At 46.1% G+C, this 22,807-nt stretch overlaps 1 protein-coding gene across 10 annotated transcripts in view; it reads right to left on the bottom strand.

Moving 5' to 3' along the window:
* SETBP1 (SET binding protein 1) overlaps window positions 1–22,807 on the bottom strand; it is a 360,349-nt gene that overhangs the window by 322,809 nt on the left and 14,733 nt on the right. For all 10 annotated transcript variants that reach the window (XR_003086873.3, XR_012905000.2, XM_025178259.3 and 7 more), the window contains exon 2: window positions 17,077–17,742. Coding sequence is in view for 8 of the 10 variants with exons in the window: in XM_025178259.3 (XP_025034044.2) it covers window positions 17,077–17,568 (492 nt within the window). In the remaining 2 variants the exon portion in view is untranslated. The remainder of the gene's footprint in view (window positions 1–17,076; window positions 17,743–22,807) is intronic.

The raw sequence follows: 22,807 nt of genomic DNA on the forward strand, positions 1-22,807 counted from the left end.
GGCTGGGGTTCTCCCATCGGTGTGATTAATCCACCTCCCCAAGTGGCAGTAGCTAAGTTGACAGAAGAATTCTTCCATAGACCAAGTGCTCTCTCCCCCAGGGCTTAGGTCAGTTTAACTATGTTGCTCCAGGGTGTGGATTTTTCACACCTCTGAGTGACATAGCTGGGTTGACCTAATGTTTTAGTGAAGGCCTGGCCTTACTTCCACAGATCTGCCTATCAGCGCCTCCATCATGCAACACACAGACTCCTCTACCTCCAGCAATGCTGTGAATTTTTCAGAAGCCCCGGGGCTTCAGACTGTGCACTGTGAAGCTGCTTGCCCTTCAACCTGACAAAAGAAGGTGGATTGCTCCCATCCTCCCTGGACTCCCCTCACTCCTTGTCCACCTCAAGATCCAGATCAAAATTGCCTTCCTTGCTTTGAAAACCTTCCAGTGATGTATAGTAGGCGACTCCAGGCACCGAGTCTTTCTAACTCCTTTCTCATGCCTGTTGGAATATAACATTGCTTTTGCTCTCCATTGTGCAAGAGCCTTCTCCTTTGCTGCCCCCAACCTCTGAAAGGGCCTTCTCGTATCTTTCTGCCTTATCTACTATCTATTTTCATATCCCATTTAACACACTACCCAGCTTGTTTCATTTGTAGCTAGACTATTTAACTGAGATGCAATCTGTGCTGCGTGTAAGGGGTGTGGATTGTAAGCAGCTATTTGGTCAGAGAGGCGCACAGTTCTTAGAAGACATAATGCCTAAAATGTGTCAGCACCCAAAACAACCTAGTGAGGATTTTTCATCAGCCAATGGAGCTTCAGAAGAGCAGAATGAGGGGTGGGGGTATATGTGGTGGGGGGTGTATGTGGAGGGGGATTATTTTTCTACTTTTTCTATCCAGGGATTAACACATGGGTTTCAAACAAGAGGACTCCCTTCTCCAGCTGACAGCAGCAGCTGCAGCTTCATACTCGCTCACACAGTGGCAGGGAATCGAATCAAAGAGAAAAGAAGAAAGAGGACAACCTTTCCTTGGGGAGTCGGAAACACAATACCAGCCCTTCTGAAACCCCTGCAACTACAGGCTTGATTTTAGGTTTTTCTGTGGGAACAAAGGGCAATTGGTATTTTTCAAAATTCTTCTGAAAGCCAACTGAGCAGATGGTTCTCTCCATACATGGGGGCGGGGGGGAGGGAAGAAAGAAAGAAAACACCCTGCTAGGATACAGGTCAGTGAGATGTGACAAAGATGGGAACAGTGCAATGCCCTCTGACCTGGGGATTTCACAAAGGGTTATGAAACCATGTGGACAAGATGCACTGTACATCTACCGTGCAGCTGCTCTTTACCATGATAACATCTTGGACTTTATTAAAACAGCACAGGGGAAAGGAAAGATAAGCGAGGTAGCATTTCCCTCTCATCTGTGTACAGCTCCCAAGAATCCTATATCATGTTTTAGCAGGGAGAAGTAGAGAACATCTCCAGCTGAATCGACAGCATTGCAGGGATTTTTTTTTCACCGCCACAATTTGGATATTAATCAGCATCCGCCCCACTTTCATGGGGTTTTTGCTGACACAAAAGATTCGTCTTTTTCTTTTGATTCTGGATGAGTCATTTTAAAAACTGAAACAAGGCAAATCAAGAGCTTTTATGCTGGCTACAAATACACATCAGTAAGCGAATTCCTGTCGAGACACCCAGGTAGTGCAGAGTTTTAGAGCCAGTAAGGGTGAGTTGCTGGGATTCACATCTAAACCCCTCCATCTAAGCCTTTAACCTCCCCCGCCCGCAGCTTTTACATCCTTTTTCAGAGATTGATGCTCCTCCAGATGAAGTCAATGGCAAAATTCCCATTGATCCTAATGTTACCGTGTTTGGTTTCTAAGACTCCATGCTCCAGGCATGTATGCCGCCCGTCAGTGAATACTTATCCCTGTCTGTAAGGAAAAGAAAGGGATCCATCCAGAACACATGAATAGCATTCCGTAAGCCTTCCCGGGAAGGTACACTGAGCAGCAATATAAGATCCTCTTCCCCCAGAGGACAGTGATAGAACATGCTAAGCCCCCTCCTACTGAAATCAATGGTAAAGTTCCATTGGGTCCAATGTGTATGCATGTTAGGACTCATCACTCCAGAGAGCTAACAGCCATTTTTGGCAGCCCCAGGAGCCATCACCTGAATACAGGGTCCCTCACATCCTACTGTCACCACTTCCTATTGTTCTCCAGAATCACAGATGGGAACCCTTTAGCAAATCAAGCCAGGCACATGGGAATATATTTACAAATAGTCCAATGAAATTAAGACAGGAAGAAAAATGAGGCTAAACAGCTAGAAGAGGGGGACATGGCGTGGAAGGGGTTCTTTCTAATGAGCAAATCTAGAAGCTCTGTTAAGTTATTTAAAACTGTACACCTAGATTCTCCCGTATAGATTATCTTATAGATCTCCCACAATGGCAGGGGAAGGACAGATAAGCCCATCAGTTATTTCTCTCTAACATATATGATTGTAGAGCAAAGAAGTACAACGTTTTCTTTCTTTGGCAGGTGTTGGTTGTAGCCTTACAATAATGGTTCCTTCTGGGAAAAGCCTCTAGGAACTATTCTCTGCAACCTGGTTGGGTCAACTAGAGGCAGGAGGGCTTTTGGCTGTGAGGGTAAGAGATGATCCAAGACCAGTGCGATTCCAAAAGGGAACATCATAACCCTCTTTTGCTTAGCCCTAGTGGGCAGCTTCCAACAAAGAACACCACAGGAAATGAGGAATGTCCAACAATACAAGCCCCTCTCTGAAGCTTCCATGCTCACCTGACACAAAAGGACTATTTTGTCATATACAATGAAATCAAATTTACTGAGAGAAAAGCCATTTTCAAAGCTACTTATTAAGGTAGATTATACCTTGAAGGAGCAAAGAAGCAATTTCCCTACATACAACTAATTGTATTGCGAGGGTGTTGTCTTTTCCTGACACTTCAAAGATCTGGCTGATGGTGGGAGGTAGGAAACAACACGAGTTGGACCCATGGTCTGGTCTGAAGTGTTATACTCCATTGTCAGACCTGAACCTCCTGAGAGAAAACAGAGTAATCAGCAAGAGAAGATAGTCCTGTTACATTTCCATACTAGCATCTCATTCAATCCAGTATCACTGGATGAGCAAATATTACATGCCAAATTCCTAAAGGATAACACTCATCTTTCCACCAGTGTGGACTAGGAATGACTCACAGAATCATCTAGTCTATTTCTCCTTCCCCCTCGCCCCCTAAATGCCGAGGCAGGATATAGTTAGACCATATCTGACAGATGTTTATCTACTCTCTCCAGGAAAGGGTTTCCACAACCTTGCAAGGTTACCCGTTCCAGTGCTTAACTGGGTTTAGTTAGGAAAACTCTAATATTTGCTCTAAAGATAACCTGCTGCAAAGGAAAACAAATACTTCTCCTAACTGTTGGTAGGCATTTATAAATTCCAAGACCAGAACGGGATCTCCTCACTGTGACCATTCAGTCTAACCTGCTCTCTAACACAGGCCATAGAACGTCCCCCAAAATAATCCCTAGAGAAGATATTTTAGAAAAATAGCCAAACTTGATTTAAAAATCGCCAGTAATGAAGAACCCGCCATGAACCTTGGTGCGTTATTCCTATGGTTAGTTACTCTCATCATTACCAAGATACATATACCTTATTTTCAATCTAAATGTGTCTAGTTTCAATTTCCAGCCACTGGGTTGTGTTACACCTTTTTTCTTCCAGATTGAAGAGCCTGTGATTAAATATTTGTTCTACCTAGATACTTGCAGAGTGTCAAGTCACCCCTTAACCTTTGTTAAGCTAAATGGACTGAGCACTTTGAATCTATCACTATACCGTGTGTTTTCTAACCTTTTAATCATTCTTGTGGCTCTTATCTGAACCCTCTCCAACTTATCAACCTCTACATAATGAACAATTGATCACCGTCCTCTTCATAACAACCTTTTACATATTTCAAGACTTGTAGCCTCCTCCTCTGAACAAGTCAAGGTCACTTTTAGGACAAAGCCAGGCCAGTGAGAAAACAAAACCCTTAAGTAGCTCAAGAAACTATCCACGATGACAGAAGGGGGTGAGACAAGGATGAGAGTCTCATTTGATATTAATACTAGGGATGTCAATGTGTAGTCGACTACATGATTAACCAATAAGCCTAGACTTATCGGTTAATCTTGTCGACTATAAGCACCGCCCACCTCTGATAGGCAGCAGTGCATGGTAATAGGGGGCTGGAAGTGCATTGGCTACTGGCCCCAATTGTTGTGTGACTGCTAAGATCTCATGTGGTTACATGACTACTCAATTATATGGTATCTAACATCCCTAATTAATATGGGCACTCCCCAAGTTACACACATCCGCACATACAGACAAAAGCTCACCCGCAGCCTCAGAGAACAGGCAAGAGGCATAGGTGGTGGTGACCTGCATAAATGCTGGCCGGAGAACTTCAGAGGAGCCGGGATCAGAGCTGATGCTTTGAAGGGGAAACCACTGATTCTCTCCAGCTGATGGCTGCATGGCCACCCCCTGCAACTACTTTGGAGTCCTCCAGACCAGGCTCACGCTGCTCACTATCTCAAGGAGAGTGGGGGCTGAGTGCAGCCTGCTCTGGGGAGGAGCGGGAGATGGACCTGGTCATAGCAGTGGCACTGAGCTCAAATGGTAGGGGGGAGTTGGGATGGCAGGGGGAGGATGCCCAGAAGTCCCCTTCAGAATCTCCACCTACCTCCTCATCCTTCTCTAATTAAACCTGCCTTTCCTCAAGCACCAGCATTCACAGTTCAATAAAAAAATCTACTTCTACTATTTTTCATTGCAACTATTCAGAATTACAGCTACATTATGGGTGAAATAGGCTTTTGTGGGCTAGCCTGCGAACCTAATTACCATTGTCTCTGTGGGAAAATGCGTGCCGAGTTCCAAACAATCGACTTACAAACGAACTTTTGGAACACAACCCAGTCATAAGTCGGGGACTTCCTGTAATAGACTCAAAGACCACACAGGACCATTCTGATCACGTAGTGTGATCTGCAGCATACAGCAACTTCGCCCTATCATGTCTGAATCAATCCCATAAGTTTGAACCTATTCTTTAAGTAACAGATTGATGTGCATAGCCAAAGCTTCCGAAAGAACCTAGTGATTTTGGGTGGCCGACATACAACATCTTGAAAGGGGATACTTTTCACAAGGGTTGTGTACTCACTATCTAAAAATCAGGCCTCTTTACAGGGTCTCAAAATGGGTACCCAAAGATCAGTAGTCACGTCTCAAATCTCCCCCATCCCCAATCACATTTCTTACCTGGAACTTTCACACATGACCTGGACTTGTCATTATGTCAGGAAATTACAGACCTGTTACATTGCTCACAACAGCCACAGGCTGCATTCGTAAAGGACAAAAGACTGGCTGAGGAGGTACCTCAGAGTGCTGCTACAGTTGCAGGCCTGTCTGCACTTCCATAATAAACTTCTATTTTCAGAGACCACACCCAGCCATAAAACTTGCTCCAGGCTAAAGCTCAGGAGAGAAGACCACCACCCAGAAGTATTTTTAAAGCTTTTTTTTTTCTTTAAATACCACTGGGGAAAGGGGGAGAGGGAAGAACTGAAGGACACCCACAAGAGAAAACGAGTTCAGATGACATGCAAAAAAGCTGCTTCCCCCAGCTTGTTCCTCCTCTCCATTGCACAGACTTGATCTCTTACCTACCAATCTGGGGCAAACCTATAGAGATTGTAAGCCCTGCCCTCAAGTATGGATGGTCTTGTGGCTAAGAAACTGAACTGGGATGAAGGAGAGCGAGGCTCAATACTGGCACTGTCCCAGGCTTCTTGCGTGACCTTGGGCAAGTCACATAAATTGTTCTGTGCCTTAGTTTCCCCTTCTGGACAAAGAGGGTAACACTGTTTCCTTTCTCCTGATTATGTTTTTTCTGGTTAGGCAGGAAGCTCAGCACAGTAAGGGAGAGGCTGTTTCTTTCTCTGAGACAGCGCACAGTCTTGAATCACAAGCCCCAATATTAACTGGGACCTTTACAGCAAATCTGCGCAGCCTGTGGCAATGAGAACCCCAGCTCAAGTCAACAGAGCAGGCCAGCAGTACCACGCTAAAAACAGCTGTGCGGACATTGCCGTTCAGTCTGGGGCCTGGTCTCTGAGGCAAAGGGAAAGGGCAGGCTTCAGAGCCTGAATCACCACTTCCAAGCGCTGTCCTCACAGCTATTTTTAGCGCCCTCGAGTAAGTCCTGCTGGTCGGAAGCTCTGCCTTTCGTGACTAGGTGGGTCCTGTCTGATTCCCACTAACCCAGGCTGCCTCAGATTAGCTGAACCCAGCAGAGGGCTTAAATGTCACTCCCCGCTAGAGAGAACATGACGGCTGTGTCTAGACTGCATCCCTTTTCCATAAAAGGGATGCAAATTAGACACATCGCAATTGCAAATGAAGAGGGGATTTACATCCCCACCGCTTCATTTGCATAAAAATGGCTGCTGCTTTTTTCCAACTTGGGGCTTTGCCAGAAAAAAGCGCCAGTCTAGACGAGGATCTTTCGGAAAATAAAGCCTTTTCCAAAAGATCTCTTACTCCATTTTTTAAAATCCCTGCTTCATTTGCAATTGCGATGTGTCTAATTTGTATCCCTTTTACGGAAAAGGGATGCAGTCTAGACACAGCCTTCCTGTACTGAAATGAGGGAGTCCGACTCCACTGTCTGAGGGTCGTGTTCAGGAAGGAAGAAGACACAGCCAATGAAGCCTGTACTCGAGGGCCACTTATCAAACTGACTCCTTTTCTTCATCCGAAGTGGGAAAGAGTCTAACCATCTGTTTTTAAATGGCGACAGAGCTTTCAAGGTTTGTCTGGGGCATTTTCCTTGTGCCCCATAGAGCGTAAGGAAAATGTTAGATCTCACTGTTAGATCCCATAGAGCGTGTCCTAGGCACCAAGGCGGCCCTGAGGGTGACGCGTGAGGGACGGAGTGGGGGCATGTGGGGTTGCCTTCCCCTCTAGATTTTAATTGCTGAAGTCAGGTGACCTCACTCTGCTCCCCACTCTGTGTGCCTGTGGGTCACCCCACACCTTGCTTTCCCTCTGTTCTCCCTCATTGAAGCCCCCTCCCTCAGGCCCTCCCTGCCTGCCCCAACCACCCTGAGCCCCTGCCTGCTGACTCCCCGCCAAGCCCCAGAGCACAGGCTCATAGCTCTGGAGCTCCAAATGGCCTGAGCCACCCTGAGTCTTGGCCGCCCGCTCTAGTCCCACCCGCTTTGGGGAAGAGGAGCAACCTTGAGCTGTGGCCATGGGGAAAGAAGGAGAAGCAGAAGTGGGCCTCAGGGCAGCGTGGGCGAGGACATACCTGTTTGTTTGGGGCAGCTCTGACCGGCAGTTACCTGCCTCCCCATGATGCGTGTCCACGCCAGAGGCGTGGGGGGCACTGTGTGTGTGTGTGTGTGTGTGCAAGTGGAGACTGGAGGTTTGTCTGAAGGTGTTAATTTGAGTGAATGTAAGTTGCAAGGGTTGAGTTTGATGCCATGTAAGGGTGTGTCTAGACTACATGCCTCCGTCGACGGAGGCATGTAGATTAGCCAGATCGGCAGAGGGAAATGAAGCCGCGATTAAAATAATCGCGGCTTCATTTAAATTTAAATGGCTGCCCCGCTCTGCCGATCAGCTGTTTGTCGGCAGATCAGGGCAGTCTGGACGCAACGCGCCGACAAAGAAGCCTTTCTTGATCGGCACAGGTATGCCTTGTGAAACCAGGTTTACCTGTGCCGATCAAGAAAGGCTTCTTTGTCGGCGCGGCGCGTCCAGACTGCCCTGATCTGCCGACAAACAGCTGATCGGCAGAGCGGGGCAGCCATTTAAATTTAAATGAAGCCGCGACTATTTTAATCGCAGCTTCATTTCCCTCTGCCGATCTGGCTAATCTACATGCCTCCGTCGACGGAGGCATGTAGTTTAGACGTACCCTAAGTGTGTGAAGAAGAATGCCGGGGGAGAGGGTGTCCAAATGTGTGGACTCGTGAAAGGAAGAAGACACTGACCACTGTGCACGCCCAACATCTCGCATGGCTCCACTGACCCGGAGGACTCAGAGGAAGCAGAAGCCTTCAAAATGCAGCGATACTTGGCAGGTTCACAAGATGGCACCTGAAAAAAGTCCCTCCCACAGCTTTTTCTTCTTCTTCTTCTTCATGATTCTGCCGTGAGAAGCACGATGACCGATTCAATGCCAGGAATCAGGTATCTGCGTGCAATAGTTCGCTCCCGCTGCCCAGAACGGATTCCAATTACTTCCTGACCAAAGCCGCTTGGTGTCCAATGAACACACAAGCCAGCGTGAGGCATATTTTGTTTTGTCATGTGTTCAACAGAGGGGCTTGTGTTTAAAGGCACAGTACCCGGTGCTTTAAATAAACAAGGAAACAGAAGAGAAGACCAGCTGAAAACATTCAAGAGGAGGTGGCTAGGCTGTTTAAATGAAAACAGCCTCCATATGGATGAGTTGAAGTGGGTGGAGCAAATCCTGGCTACTTAGCCACTAGACAAATATGAGTAGTCCTAAGGTGCCACAGGACTACTCGTTGTTTTTAAAGTTACCGACTAACACGGCTACCCCTCTGAGACTAGTCAAATACAGCACAGTCCTTCTAATTCAGCAGTTTGCTTTGGTGACCAGAAACAACCCACATGGGCAATCTGTATCATTCTCCTCCTACCTCATGATCATTGTCCCTTTACCAGATAAGTAACCACATGCAAAAACTCCAAGCATCTTTTGGAAATTGACAGGGACATTCAGGGACTAAGTGCCACTGGCCTCTGCAAGTCACAGTGGAAGACAAGACCCATTTTGATCCTGCACAGGAGACACTCATAATATGGATTAACCCAGGCACTGCTCCCTACTAGCAGCGGCCTAGGAAAAACTCAATAAAAGGGCCAGGCTGATTGGATTTTAATCATCACCAGTAGAAATCATCCTTCTCCTCCCCCGTGCCCTATTTTATTTTAGTTTGTTTACTTCTATTGAATTTCACTTCTCTCTGATAGTGAAACAGGACTGGTCAATATCATGTTGTTTATAGACAATTTCACTTTCTTGGTTTGGGGCTTTTTAACCAAACAACCCCCAGATATTCTAATTGGTGTTTCCAACTCTGTGGGGGAAAGAAAAAATAATAATTTACATTTACAAAAATGTTTCAGAAATAATGGAGACTAGATACTCCAGGTCCTGGCCCATACAGTGCAAGTTCCTCAGGCTTCTTAGAGCCGCATTGTGCTCTTCTCCCAATGCAAAACTCCCCAGAAGTCAGTTTATTGAGCCAGTAGAAGGTTCCCTTCATGATAGTTGTTCTGCTAGTTACATCATACCTCTCATCCCTTGGTATGAAGGGTAGGTCCCACACCACCACTCTTCCTATTCCCTTGTCCTCTCCCATTGCCAAAACAATACCTGGAGCAGGCATTATAGTTTAAAGGAGCCTCAAGGCTGCTTATGATCTACTCTGGTGACCAAGTCCTCACAGAACCATACTGAAGATCAAGGGCCAATAATAGGCTCCTTTGTGATGTGATTCCGTATTTACACCCAACATCCCATGAGGGCAGCTGAAAATCTCGACCTACCATTCTGAGCTGGTAGCATTTCAGACCCACTTTGCATGGCATTAATGACAATACAAGGCAGTGGAGAATTAGCCCTTTGAGTTCAAATGATTAGACTCTGCCCCTTTTGATTTGCCTTTATTTTTTTGGTTTTGGATTAGAGATGTTAAGAGGTGGGTAACTGACTAATCATGTAGTAGATACAATTTGTATCGACCACACGATTAGTCGATAAGGGAAGGCGCTCTGTCCTAGCTTGTGCTGGTCCAAGAGCTACCCCGCTGTGGCTCTGTAGTTTAAATGTAGTCAGAGCCAGGTGAACAGGCAGCTCGGCTCTGACTACATTTAAACTGCAGCGGGGGTAGCTTACAGACCTGGTGCAAGTGAGGACCAAACAGTCGCGGGTCGTGCTACTCAGGGACCACTGTGGCTTTGGATTTTAAATGTAGTAAGAGCTAGGCAGCTCCAGCAGCAGCCCCTGTCTGTGGCCAGCCCTGGCCACCACAAACAGAGGCTGCTCCAGACAGGGGTGCTGCTGCGTGCAGAGGCTGCTCTGCAGCAGCCTCTCCTAACCCTGCCCCCGCACTTCTGCGTCCGATAGAGGCCTCAGTGTGGTGGGGGGGGAGGAAGCACCGTGGAGATGGTGCTGGAGGGAGCCAACTTTTAAGCTAGCTCCCCCCAGCACTGGCTCCTGTCCCCCCCCCTCGCACACACACACTTGCTGCCTCTGATACAGAGGCAGCAAGGGAGGGGGAGTGAGTAGATGAGTACTCAAATCGATTACTCACTTACATCCCTAATTTGGATCAATATCCTTTTAATGAACTCACTCCCCTCCTTCAATCATTCACACTTTGAAGTGAAAGCCTGAACCAAGGTAAGGAACTGGAGGTGACCATCTATCCATCCACATAATAATTCAGTTAATTGATTACAAAAGAGGGCGGAGGAGTGGTAGAAATCCTTCACATAACTGCACCTTTAAAAAACAAACAATCTCACAACCTTCTTGAAAGGTAAGGGCTTCTGCCAACTTAAAGGCATCCAAGTTCAGATCCCAAAGGGAAACAATCATATATACAAAGGGGATCCTGGAATTATATGCCCTTTCCAAAGAGAAACAAATATGCACTGTGAGCATACTGAGGATCATGCAAGCAAATCACAAGGGAAAGGAATACAGCACAGGGGCAATTTGACAGGAGAAAGACAGATACTATAGTTGCACATGAGAACCTTCAGGGAAAGGGAAATGTGCCGGCCAAGAGCCAAGAGCCAAGAAGGAAGGGCAAAGGGCATGATGGGGAAGGTTCCAAAGGAAAAAGAATATGAACAAGGGAATCCACAGGGACTCATAGGAATTCAAGGCGAAAGTGTCTACGGAGGGAGGTACACAAAGTGAACGGAAAGCAAGCGAATGAAAATTCAGGAGAATAGGGAGTTTGATAGGAACTTCCTGACAAAGAGCTACTTTTGATTTAAAATCCAGATGTCTATATTAGGGATGTTAAAATATGTTTAATTATGTAACCATGTAACCCCTGAAAAATTCAGCAGTTACATGGTTACACACCAGGGGGAGGTCAAGCAGCTCCACAGGAGCTGGTGCACACGAGAAGCCAACTCAAAAACCTGCTCCTGTCTACCCCTGTCTGCCCCCTACGCTGCTGCCTCTGCATCAGAGGCAGCAGTGAGAGTGGGCAGTTCTGCCTGTGACCATACAGGTTAATCATGTTAATGGTTACACTCATCCCTAGTACACATGAGCAAATCCAAGAGCACAGCTTCCTATGAATACACACAAGAAAATTTTACTTCTATCAGAGTTGCCACTGATAAATTTATTCACCCTTCCGAAGCCTAAAAAAAGGAGTTGTCATGCCCTGAAGCAATGAATTATGCAGATGAGGGGAACGCAGATGAAAGTTTGGCACACTCGCACGAAACAAAACAAAAATCAAGTGTTTACAGCCGTAAGAAAATACAGAGGGCAGCAAAGGAAGGAAAACACAGAACTACTTCTCATCTGGGGCTTGTTAAACTCTGCAAGACAGGCCTGGAATGTTGATGGATTGCTTCGTAGCATGTGGTGCCACGCTTTTAGTGCCCATCAAAGCTGACAGTTTGTTTGCCCACTTCCAAGGGGAAATGCGCTACTATTGACTAAAAAATGCAAACTTGCGATGGCCCTGCTGCAGGTGTGGAATTGACAGCATGTGCCGCACGCTCAGTGCTTGCAGGGTAGTGTGGATTTGTGGCTTATGCTGCGTTTTCTTCATCAGAATATATCTTGGCGTCACAAGTGGGCTCAGGCCCATCTCCCTTTCAAAAGGTGTGTGGCAGTCACAGGACGGCTCGTCCTCTTAAAGCAGTGATTGGTTCTCAAAACGTTTTGGCCCACAGCCCACCCCACTCAATGCAGACCTTTCCACAGACCACCAGAAAGCCACCCATGATAACAAAATGGAGGTAGGAGGAGGTATGTGTGTGTGTGGGGGGGGGAGAGATGTGAGATCTGGCCAGGAGGTAGGATGCAAGAGCGGAGTGCAGGGTCTCATCAGGAGAGGGATGGGAATGCAGGATCTGGTCATGAGGGGAATGGACGGTGCTTACTTGGCTCTGTGCCTCCCACCCTCCCCAGTATCACCCCCCGCTGCTCTCATTGGCTGTGATTCCAGGCGGAGGGGGAGTGGCAGTGCATGGAGTTTCTTCATTCCCCAAGCTGGATTTGGCTGGCGAGGCTCCTCTCCCACAGCGAGAAGCCGGCACTGGCGCTCCGAACTTGTGGGAGGATCGCAGGGCAGGAGCGCCAGTGCAGGTTCCCCACTGCTGGGAGAAGGGTGAGCCCCAAACCCACAGCCCACCTGCAAGACAAATCACAGACCACTAGGGGTCCGTGGACCACCCTTTGAGAACCACTGTTTTAAAGGGAGATAGTCCTCAGCCCCCCGTGACCATCAGGAAGTCTTCTGCAGATACAAAATGGTGCATATTGTAAACTCCGGTGGCTCGGTCCACCCCAATCTTCTGCCGAGAGCAGCTGAAATACCTCTGATCATTTACTGGGCAATTGTAGATTTTCAAATTGCTGTACAACCACTAGCCAAAATGGAATTCACCTTTACAGGATGCTGGCAAAAACTATCAACAACCTCCTTTGGGGAAATTAAGGGGAAAAAAACTTGGCAAAGCTGGTACTGAATACCAGAAATTCTTGGATTGAAGCCTAAATCTCAAACCATGAGGCCAAGGATTTGCACATTCTTTTTCATAATGGGGACCACACCCATTACAATCGTCTCCTGGATTCCCTCCACTTTCATTCATGATCACATCACAAACCCCGGACAACTGCAGCGATGGTTCATGTGGAAAAGCAACATGAGGGAAGTAGTGTCTGTCTAGATTTTTCTCATGTAACATAGCTGCTGGAAAAAAAGAGGAACACTCCTCTCCCTTCTCCCTCCTCTCCCTGGTGAACAGAAAGCTCTCCACAGACCCCATTCCACCAAGCACCAGTGGTCCATGGACCACAGTCTGAGAACAGATTCATCAGCTAATACTGCCTTTCAAACAGAACACTATGGGACTAAGAAACAGGCATAGTTTCCTCCCTCAGTGGCCACTGAATAAACACCATCTCCCCAGCTCCCAGCCCTTTTGCATTACTGGCATCACCACTCCTTTGTGTACCCACATGCTGTTACTTAAATTGCTTCCATGTTTTCATTACTCGCCCTCTGTGCTGTGTGTATTGAAACTCCTGCAAGCATGCTGAAGAGGTATTTGTAAGCACTGGGGACTAACTGTAGCTATGTTTTAAATTATTATGCAACAAACCTAAGTGATTTTTCCAGTCCTAATAGAGTTAACTCCTCCTTGGGGGTAAAAATAAATGTGAGCACTTCTTCTCTAGGTGTAAAACAGCCATTGGCCCTGCTGTCATTCACATTAAGGGCAATAGATAATCTTGGAAGGGTTCGATTTTTATCGGTAGAGGTAGATACACGTCAATTATACCATATACATACATATGGACAACAACAAAAAATCTCCATCAATAACAATCTAAATTCACAGAGAGGCAAAAAGACACTGCTTGAAAACTTTTAGTGGAATGCCGCCTCAAACTGTATAAAACGTATTGTAATGTCAGCCTTAAATAATTTCCCGCAAATGGGAACATTTCAATGGAGAGGGGGGAGGAATGCTGAAAAATAAACATCGATATTATCCATCACAATGGTAAAAGTAATAAGTATTGAATTCTCTGAAGCCTAGCTATGTACAGCCATGAACATGTCTCACTGGGAGTTCAAAGGAGTGTGTAGCCCTGAATACGGAACTGGTGGGAAAGTGGAATAATGCCATTGTTCTGAGTTCCAAAGGGAAAAAAATATAGCAGGCCTACCTCTCCATTGAGACCAGTGGAGCTATGCCTACAGAAAATATGACCCATCACTCATTGGTACTATTCTCCTCAGTCAGTGATTTTTTGAGTTTGCTTTTGTTAAAGCAACAGTAGGGCCAGTATAACTTTGTAGTAATAAATACCATGAAAGCACCACAAAACCCTGGCTGGTTTAAGTAGTACAGTCTCTTTCTCATACATAAACAAAGCTGGCAACACTTCTGTAAGCCAACGCAAAAATTCCCTGTATGAGATACGTGCTCCTCTACATAGGAAAAACCCACACAAAAGGGCAAGAAAGCCTTCGCTCTGGTTCAAGTCAAGTTTCAACCTGCAGAGTTTCCTCTTAACCTCAAATTAACTGTAACTTCAGAAAACAATTCTGTGTAACCCTCATGATGCGGATATCAGCCATTCAGCAACCACATGGTTTTACCCTAGAAACCTTTGACCTTCTCACCTGTCCCCGGTACTGTGTCACCTCCTATTACAAATTGCTTTCATTTAGGGCCTGAGACTGCTACCTGAATGGTAAGCTGCACTTACTCAGGTAAGTATAGGGTTCCAAGATCAAGCCCTGTAGACTGCCAGCTCTTCTGGGGCAGGGACATTTGGCTGCGCAAATCATCTAAGCTACTGCATTGCCCTCCTTCAAATCCCTCTCCAAGCTTCTTCTTTGTGGAGGCTCCAACTGGACAATGGTTAGGCAGCTGGTGCTCTATGAGCCCCATTTATTATGCTAATTGCAACCATCTCACCCTTATTATGTGCTCCTCTGTGGATTGTATCCACCTGTTGCCTTTTGCCATATATTTAGATTACCCTTGCCCCAAAGAGTTTACAGTCTTTTTATTATTATTATTATTATTATTATTATTTATTATTATTATGTGGATGTACAGTGCCTAACATAAAGGGGCTCTCACCCCTGATGAAAGCATCTTTGTGCTACAGAAAAGCATGATGAACTGACTTAAAAGTCACGTACTCTGCCCACACACCAACACAAACCTGCTGAGATCGATATCTTCCAATTGCCTGACCTTTGCATGAGTCAAATCTTATCCTTGATGTTGCAGTGCTGTGGGTGTCATTTCCATAGCTATTATTTATGTACTTTGTTTTAAAAAAATACAACTTGATTTGAGTTGCCATGCAAGCAAACACGCACCGTGAGGCTAGTACTTTTAATTTGGCCCTGATTTCCAATAGCAGCCTTGGAAGTTCTCCTGGATCCATATACAGAAGTACAGTCAGTGTGTGTTCTTATCGGTAGGGTTCCACAATCATATGATTCTATAAAAGTTTCTTTGGGCACGCAATGAGTAACAGCCAGATTGCGATACCATTATTAACGTTAGATTCTATACATTGAAATCAACAGGACTGCCTGTGGAGTAGATTGTTACTCAATGGGAGTAACAGAATTAATAGCTGGACCTAAGCATTTAGGCTATGTCTACACAGCAACGTTATTCCGAAATAACATAGTGCGTGTCCACACAGTAATCCATTATTTCAAAATAATGGTGAGCTGGAGGACGTCTTACTCTGACTCCTGTAACCCTCATTTTATGAGGAGAAAGGGAAATCGAAGGAAGAGTGTTCTTCCTTTGACTTCCTGCTGCGTAGTTATCGCCAAAAAGCTGAATTAAGCTATTTCGACTTCAGCTATGCAACTAACATAGTTCAAGTTGTGTAGCTTAATTAGAGTTTTGCCCTGCTGTGTAGACATACTCTCATTTACTTTGATGGATATCTGGAAATCCACATCATAGTGGATAAATGTCCCAAGTAAATCACTTCAAAGACTTAAAAGTCGCATATTTCACCCTCATGCAGTATGTTATTCACAGGGATTCAGAGGAAAATTTTCCTTGCTTTTAATCCTCATTCACATTCCTTAAGATTCACTTTGACTACACCAATGCAGGAGCATACATTCCCACCCAATGTAAAGAATAAGAAATCTGAGCCCATAGGGTATTTCAAGACTATTATAAGCACCTGGTAGGAAATGGAGCTAATAATGGAAACATCTTCCCAACCATAGCTTTAGGGGAACTAGCACCATGCTGTAATTGAGAGTAATGGAGCCATTAGCCCTATATATAAGTAGGAACACATTTGTCCTCTGCACACATACCTGTATTTGACAATGCAACTGGAAGTTTACAAAACAAAGGGATTGAGCTACTGTGCTCAGACAAATAGCAGTTAGAAATGGGGGATATCATTTATCCATCAATTAATTAATTAATCGTCATTCTCAACTATTTACAAAATAAAAAAGGCCAGGAAACTTTTGACTTCCTCGGCACTAGCTAACAGGCCAATTCAAGATCATCCTCATACTGTACATGGGAATGCTGGACTCGCCTTGGTTTTGGTCAGCTCCATGTTAACCAAGCAGAGCTTTGCAAACTGGGCAAAATTTATTTCTTGTGCACAAACACCGGATGCCTTAACGTTCTCAGCTGATTATTCGAGCCTCCGCCTGACCTTCCGAAGTTTAGGGCTGTGTGAACCTCAGGCAACCTCTCACAGCACAGAGGGGCAGGTTGCCCCAGGTTAGTCCCTCTCCCAGGAGTTCCCAGCAAGGCAGATGTTCCCCCGTTCAACAAGCCAGAAGAGAAAAACCCGTTGTGTTCCAAATCTGTTTTGATACCAGGGCTGGTTCCTGTTACTTCTGCAAAAGCAGGCTCCAATAATCAGAGCCAAATCTGCCCTCGGAGGCATGAAGCAGGCTCCCGGCCCCTTCCCAAAAGGGCCAAGGGGGGATGGCCAAATGGGAGGGATGGGCAGAATTTGGTCCTCATTGTTCAGGACATCTGATCAGATTATCTCACTTGATCCATATAGAACAGTCTTGTGTTAAAAAAGGCAAGGGGGGGAGGGCAGAGGGCAGGAGAGAAACTGTTCAGTTCATCCACTGTGAACAGTTAACAAAGAGGAAACATAAATGACAGGCCACTTGAAAGCAGAGGTATCCTTACCTTCTTTTTGGAGTGTCCTCTGTCCTCCTCTTTAGCTGCTTTGCTATTTTTCCCACCTCGGGAGAGTTTCTGCTCCCCAGACTGCTTGATGGTGATTTTGATCTCAGGTGGGCAGATATAGTTCTCCAGGTTTTTAGGGGGCTTCTTGGCTCTCTTAGTGGTCTGGATTTTCAGCTTCAGACTCCCCTCTGTAAAGTTCGCCTCCTTAATTGAAAACTCCTGCTCCTCCAGGCCATCTCCTGCCACCCATTTTTCACTGTCCGCATTGGAAGTGGAATCCACGTCTCTCCCAGAACCCAACTCGTCCTCTTCTTCTGGTTCCATTCGTTCCCCGCTCACTGCGATCCCTTTCCCAGAGCCTGAAGCAGGCAACATGGTCTCCCCCGTGCAGCTGGAAGCAGGTGGAGGCTTCACAGAGGCAACCGTGGCCGGCAGGAAATCTGCCTCGCCTCCCCTTTGCCGGGAGCTGCCTAGGGACTCCCTAGCCTCCATGTCAATCTCACGATGCACTGGAGTTTTATAACAGGGGAAGGGGGAAAGGGAAGGTGGTGAGGAGACAAGGGGAGAAAGGGGGAAACGCCAGGAGCTGAATGGTAACTGTCTGTAAAAATTAGAGTCCCAATAGTCTGGATGCTGGAAGAAGCTCAGAAATGATCAAAGCCGCAACTGTTGAAAGAAGAGAGAAGAAAAAGGAAGTCAGCACTCACGCATGTATCAAAGTGCAACCATAGGAATGACAAACAGAACACCACAGGGCTTTCTCCAGATGGGTCCAGTCCACCTGCTGCAAGGTCCCAAGAGCCTTTAATGAAGCACATGGGAGTTGACGCCACTCAGCTTTAGCCAAAACTGGGGCCTAAAATACTAAGGAGGAGCCATCTTACCAACGATGACAACTTATATCCCAGTGTGATTGACTGAAACACACACACACACACACACACACAAACATACGTATATCTACGCATGACACAAGTTGCCTGAATTTGGGATTAATATGCATCAGATCAAGCCGGAAATGCATCAAAGGTGATGTTCCACCCAGGACCGGTCCTAACCAATTGGCGACCCCAGGCAACTGCCCGGCTCTGGTTCCACCATGCTTTAAGGCTCTGGAGGAAACCTGGAGGTCCCCCTTTTCAAAAGCAACTCTCAGTTTCACATACCTCAGTTTTGGGATGCCTTGCCTGAAAGAATTGGTTTTCAGAAAGCCCTCACACCGTGAAAACCAGGCACCTTTCAGGTTCCTCATGTTGGAAATGCAAAAAAACAGGGGGAGGGGGAGAAGTCCCCATTGTCTAATCCCTTTTGAAAATCTTGCCCTGAATGTACAAGAGAAGCTATGGAGTTTCAATAGAATTCATGCAATTTAAAAAAAACAAATTGACTTGTTTCATGCCAAGTTATATAAAGACCAAGACAACACCAAGCATCCAATGAACAATATTCTCAGGAATCAGCTGCATACAAAATATTGAAGCAAACAGAGATTTCCCAACCTACCCCTTGTAGCAACAAAGTGTAGAAACATCACCAGGACATAGCAATTTGAGCAGATAATCAAGGCCATCCTTACCAATATGCAAAATACGCAGTTGCGTAGGGCTCCCTGGGTCTTAATGTCCACCTGCCTCTTCCTAGCCTGGTCTGTAGCTCTGCTTCCTCAAGAAAGGATCTAGTAAACTTAAAACTGAAAAAGCCTGCCAAGCCTATTAGCAGAGCATCGAACCTGGGAAAGAGCCATTCAAGTGGTAACGAAGCCATTTAATAGGCATTTGCCAACCCAGGTATATACCATCCTTTTCTGATTGACTGTGGTCATTTATGGGACCTTAGTGTAAAATTTGCTTTAAAATATTTAATTAGTGCATTGTTGAAATTATAAAATCACATCCCTAAAAACTGTCATTCCCTTCCCCCAGGCTGCTGGCAGGCATACGGACACCAGTTTAATAGTACAGTATAGGGCCCCATAAGCCAGTCGTCATGACTGTGTGTTTCACTGTAACACCTGGTCATTGTAGAACAAAGCTTGGCACGAGAAATCATACCAGCTCTCCTGGGGGGTCTGCCCTTTGCATGGCCCTCTACTTTCCACTTTTTAAAGTTCTTCAGATTGACCTTAAAGTTGAGGAGAAATGGTCCTGGGCCCTCTTTTCTCAGTTGCCCACTGGAGTGTGGGCAGAGGTCCAGGCTTGGCCTGTGATCGTAGTGGTGAAAAACCCTTACCGTCCTACAGCTAAATGATGTGGTAACCCGAGTACAGTTCCTAATAGACCGATATCCACAGGGAACCACCATAAATAACACTAGCTGGCTTCCTTTTTGGCAGAGGAACTTAGAACTAAGCAACTTACAGAGACGGAGCTATCAGCTGGCCTCAGAAGTGGTTTCTCCCACTCATGATAAAGATACATTGGCCAAGCGTATGGAGAAGCTTGTGCCCAAGCGGCATGCCCTCTCTGAATAAAGACATGGCTTTCGTGCTCAGAGCTGTTGAGCCCACTCCTCCCATAAGCACTGAGTAGAAAGGGATCCCTCCTATGCAATGGGGGTAACGATATCTCACTCAAATGAGCATTGGGAGGGTTATTTAGTGAATGTCTGTACATTGCTTTGCACTTGTGAAGGTTTTGCTTAATGCTAGCTACTATCATTATTAGTTTAAATAAGGGACATATAACCTGCCTGATTATTTTGATTACACAGGTATAACCCAGCCTCGGAGTTCACTAGCTCCTAGGATGATGGAATCACCCCTAAGGGGTCCTACCCAGTGCTCCCTGTAAGCTGTGCCCTTGGACAGCCACCCCGGAGAGATTCAGGTACCTCCCGGTTGATTAGCAGAGTGCCCACAGACAACCAAAGGTTACAGCGTGTGTTTCTCCTGGTGGTACACATCCATGCATACCTCAGGGCACATAACATTTATTATGCATGGAGATGGAAAAAAATTAGAAGGAACATTGATCCTACCCTATATAGACCACGGCCATCATGGCTACTGGGGGTCTTCTGATGCATTTCCCAGCATGACTGGAGACAGCGAGAGGGAAGGCTGGATTAGAAACACCTGCTGAGGCAAATAGGCTTCTGCATGAAATTATTATTTTGGACGCGGTGGGGGCCACGATGAGCCAAGGCTGCTCAGCCCCTCAGTGAAAGGACACAGCCCGACTCAGAGACACAGCAACTAGGTTTAGTTATCCACGTTGCGCTTGGGAGCCAAGAGAGAAGTGAATCAGTACAGCAAGTCTCTGGGTAACAAATTGCCCCCTCCTCCATGCCACAAAGAGGCCTGGGAGCAGCTGCAAGAAAGCCTCATGGGTCAGGCAGTTCCAACTCAGGTAGAGGTCACCATCCCAGACTGGCAGAGATCTGAACCAGCACCAGAGCCAGGTGAGACCTCCACAGGACTGAGAATCACGGAGTGAGGCAAGGACCCTTCCCCCACCCAGGTGAAGGGACCGTTAGAGGATCCTTCAAGCCAGCCTACAAGATCAGCACTGCAGCACTCGCCTCTGGACTCAGCCTCCATACACCATCCACCAAGGAGGGAGCTGGGGGTTGGGAAAAGCTGGCAGTGTTGAGAGGAGGGACATGTGTTGATGTCTAGTGTTATTAGTTAACCCTAACCTTTTCCTTCTCCAGATCACAACTTTCTGCTCCCATTAAAGCTCCTCTTGGTTATGTTGTTATTTTGGGATGTGTCATTTCTTTCTTGGGTTTGTGTTCAGGTGCTTTACGTTTTCTAGCATGCTGCCTTTTATACTCCTGGCCAGCAGTGGTAGCAATATGACTGGAGCTGAGTGAGGAATCACCTTCTTAGGTGGAGGCATCAAGTGTCACAAAAACAGTGGCACCCAGAACCTAACTCCCTGCAAAGAGAGGAAAGAAACCTCTGCAAGCCGCAAATGCCAGCGAGGTTTAAGCTATATCTTGGGGGAAGGGCTACACATGTAACTACTCCACCTAGTTAACTGACCTGGCCTCCTGCCATGCTTTGTTCCCAAACAGGTGATGGCATCAGAGTCAGGGATACTTTCCATTTCCATCCATGCCAATCAAATAAAGCTCCTTATTTATCTGACATTTTGCATTGTTAATTTCCTTACCAAGGAACACATTGTACAGGCACACCGAGTCCTGAAATCAACACAAGGTGGTCAAGTTCTGCTGTGCAGCATTCCAGCAAGTTACTGCTTGTGTGTGTGTGTGTGTGTGTGCGCGCGTGCGCGCATGCGCGTGTGCACGCGATGGGCCCTCTGGGTGGGACCTCTGCCCACAGGACATTAACCCTTTCCCCTGCTGGGAGAAAGAGCAAGCACCCAACTCTGTCACGGTGCAAGGGCTGGGCCTGCCCTAGAGGTCAGTGTCTCAGGGAGGGGGGGGCTACAGGGTGATCTCCCACCTCTTTGCAGCCAGGGGCTTCTGCTCCCCACTGCTTTGTCGGAGCCTCCCCATTTATTTATTGACAAATACAATTTGCGGAATTTTCAAAATATTATGCACAGAAATGTTTGGGGGATTTTGGGAGGGGGGGGTGCAGAATGCCCTCGGGATTCAGGGCTGACCCAACCTTGGCTCCTAACCCAAGCTTTGGCCCTGATCCCATCTAGGTACCTAACTCTGATCTAAATTATATCAATGTAAATCAGGAGTAGCTGAAGAAAGGCATCTGTACTGTATTAACCTCAGATGGGTGTAAATTGGGGCAGATTAGGTTCTAAGAATCTCGGCTTCATCTTGCGGAAGAATTTGCAAACCATAATATCAACAGACCTGCAGCAATAAACAAACAATGATCCACTATATTGCTCTTCAGCAATTAAATGGGTCATTGTTTAAAGTAACTCTTTATTCTGCTCCAGGGCTAATAGTTAGATGACTTGGGCGATAGGACATCATACTTGTCTTTCTTGTTTGGGCAGACTGCACATGCTTTCACTAGTTAGGAAACCTCAGTTCAACTTCCTGAGTAAGCAGTCTCCTGGGTAGCGCTCCACCTCTATTTCTCTCCCTAGCTTCAGGCATGCCGGTGCTGTGAGAACTATTTCCAAGGTTAAAGCACTAGCCGTCAAGACAACACTCGACATGTTAATGGGGATACCACAGAACTACCGGTAAGTCACTCAGCAGGAGCAAAGTTACAATGTGACAATACTCTTTTGTTAGTGTTTTCCCTAAATCCTCACCCTTCAAGATACTAGGTGGTGGGCATCTTCAGAGTGGAACAAAATAAAATCAGGGACCAGCAAGAAAAGCTTTGGTTAACTTTTGTTTTGTTTTCTTTATAGTTATAAAGTCAAACTCCAAAACAAATCCTGGATCCAAATATTGGGGAAGTGTAGTCCCTGATTCAGAAATTATGGCTTGGGTCTGTTTCTAGTGGTTTTGCATTGTTATATGGCTCTGTGGTTCCAGGTATCATCCAGGAATGCAAGTAAAAGGGCTAAAATAATGCAAAAAAAGTACTTCTGGTCCAAATGGCTAGAATTCTCATGAGAAAGCTTATCTGCCTGTTTTACAAGTCCAAAGTATTGGGCTAATTCAGTCATTTAAATGTTAACCCAAACTAACCCTCCATACCTTTTGAGATTCATAGTATGAGGTGATGGTCAATAACTTACCACAGGTGCTTCACAGTCTCAGAAATAAATTCCCAGCAGAAAGCGTAACCCCTAGCGATACTTGATTTTGAGGGAGGATAATTCCCAGGTAAAATGATACA

Source organism: Pelodiscus sinensis, chromosome 6 (genome assembly GCF_052426305.1).
Source record: "Pelodiscus sinensis isolate ZL-2025 chromosome 6, ASM5242630v1, whole genome shotgun sequence".
NCBI lineage: Eukaryota > Metazoa > Chordata > Testudines > Trionychidae > Pelodiscus > Pelodiscus sinensis.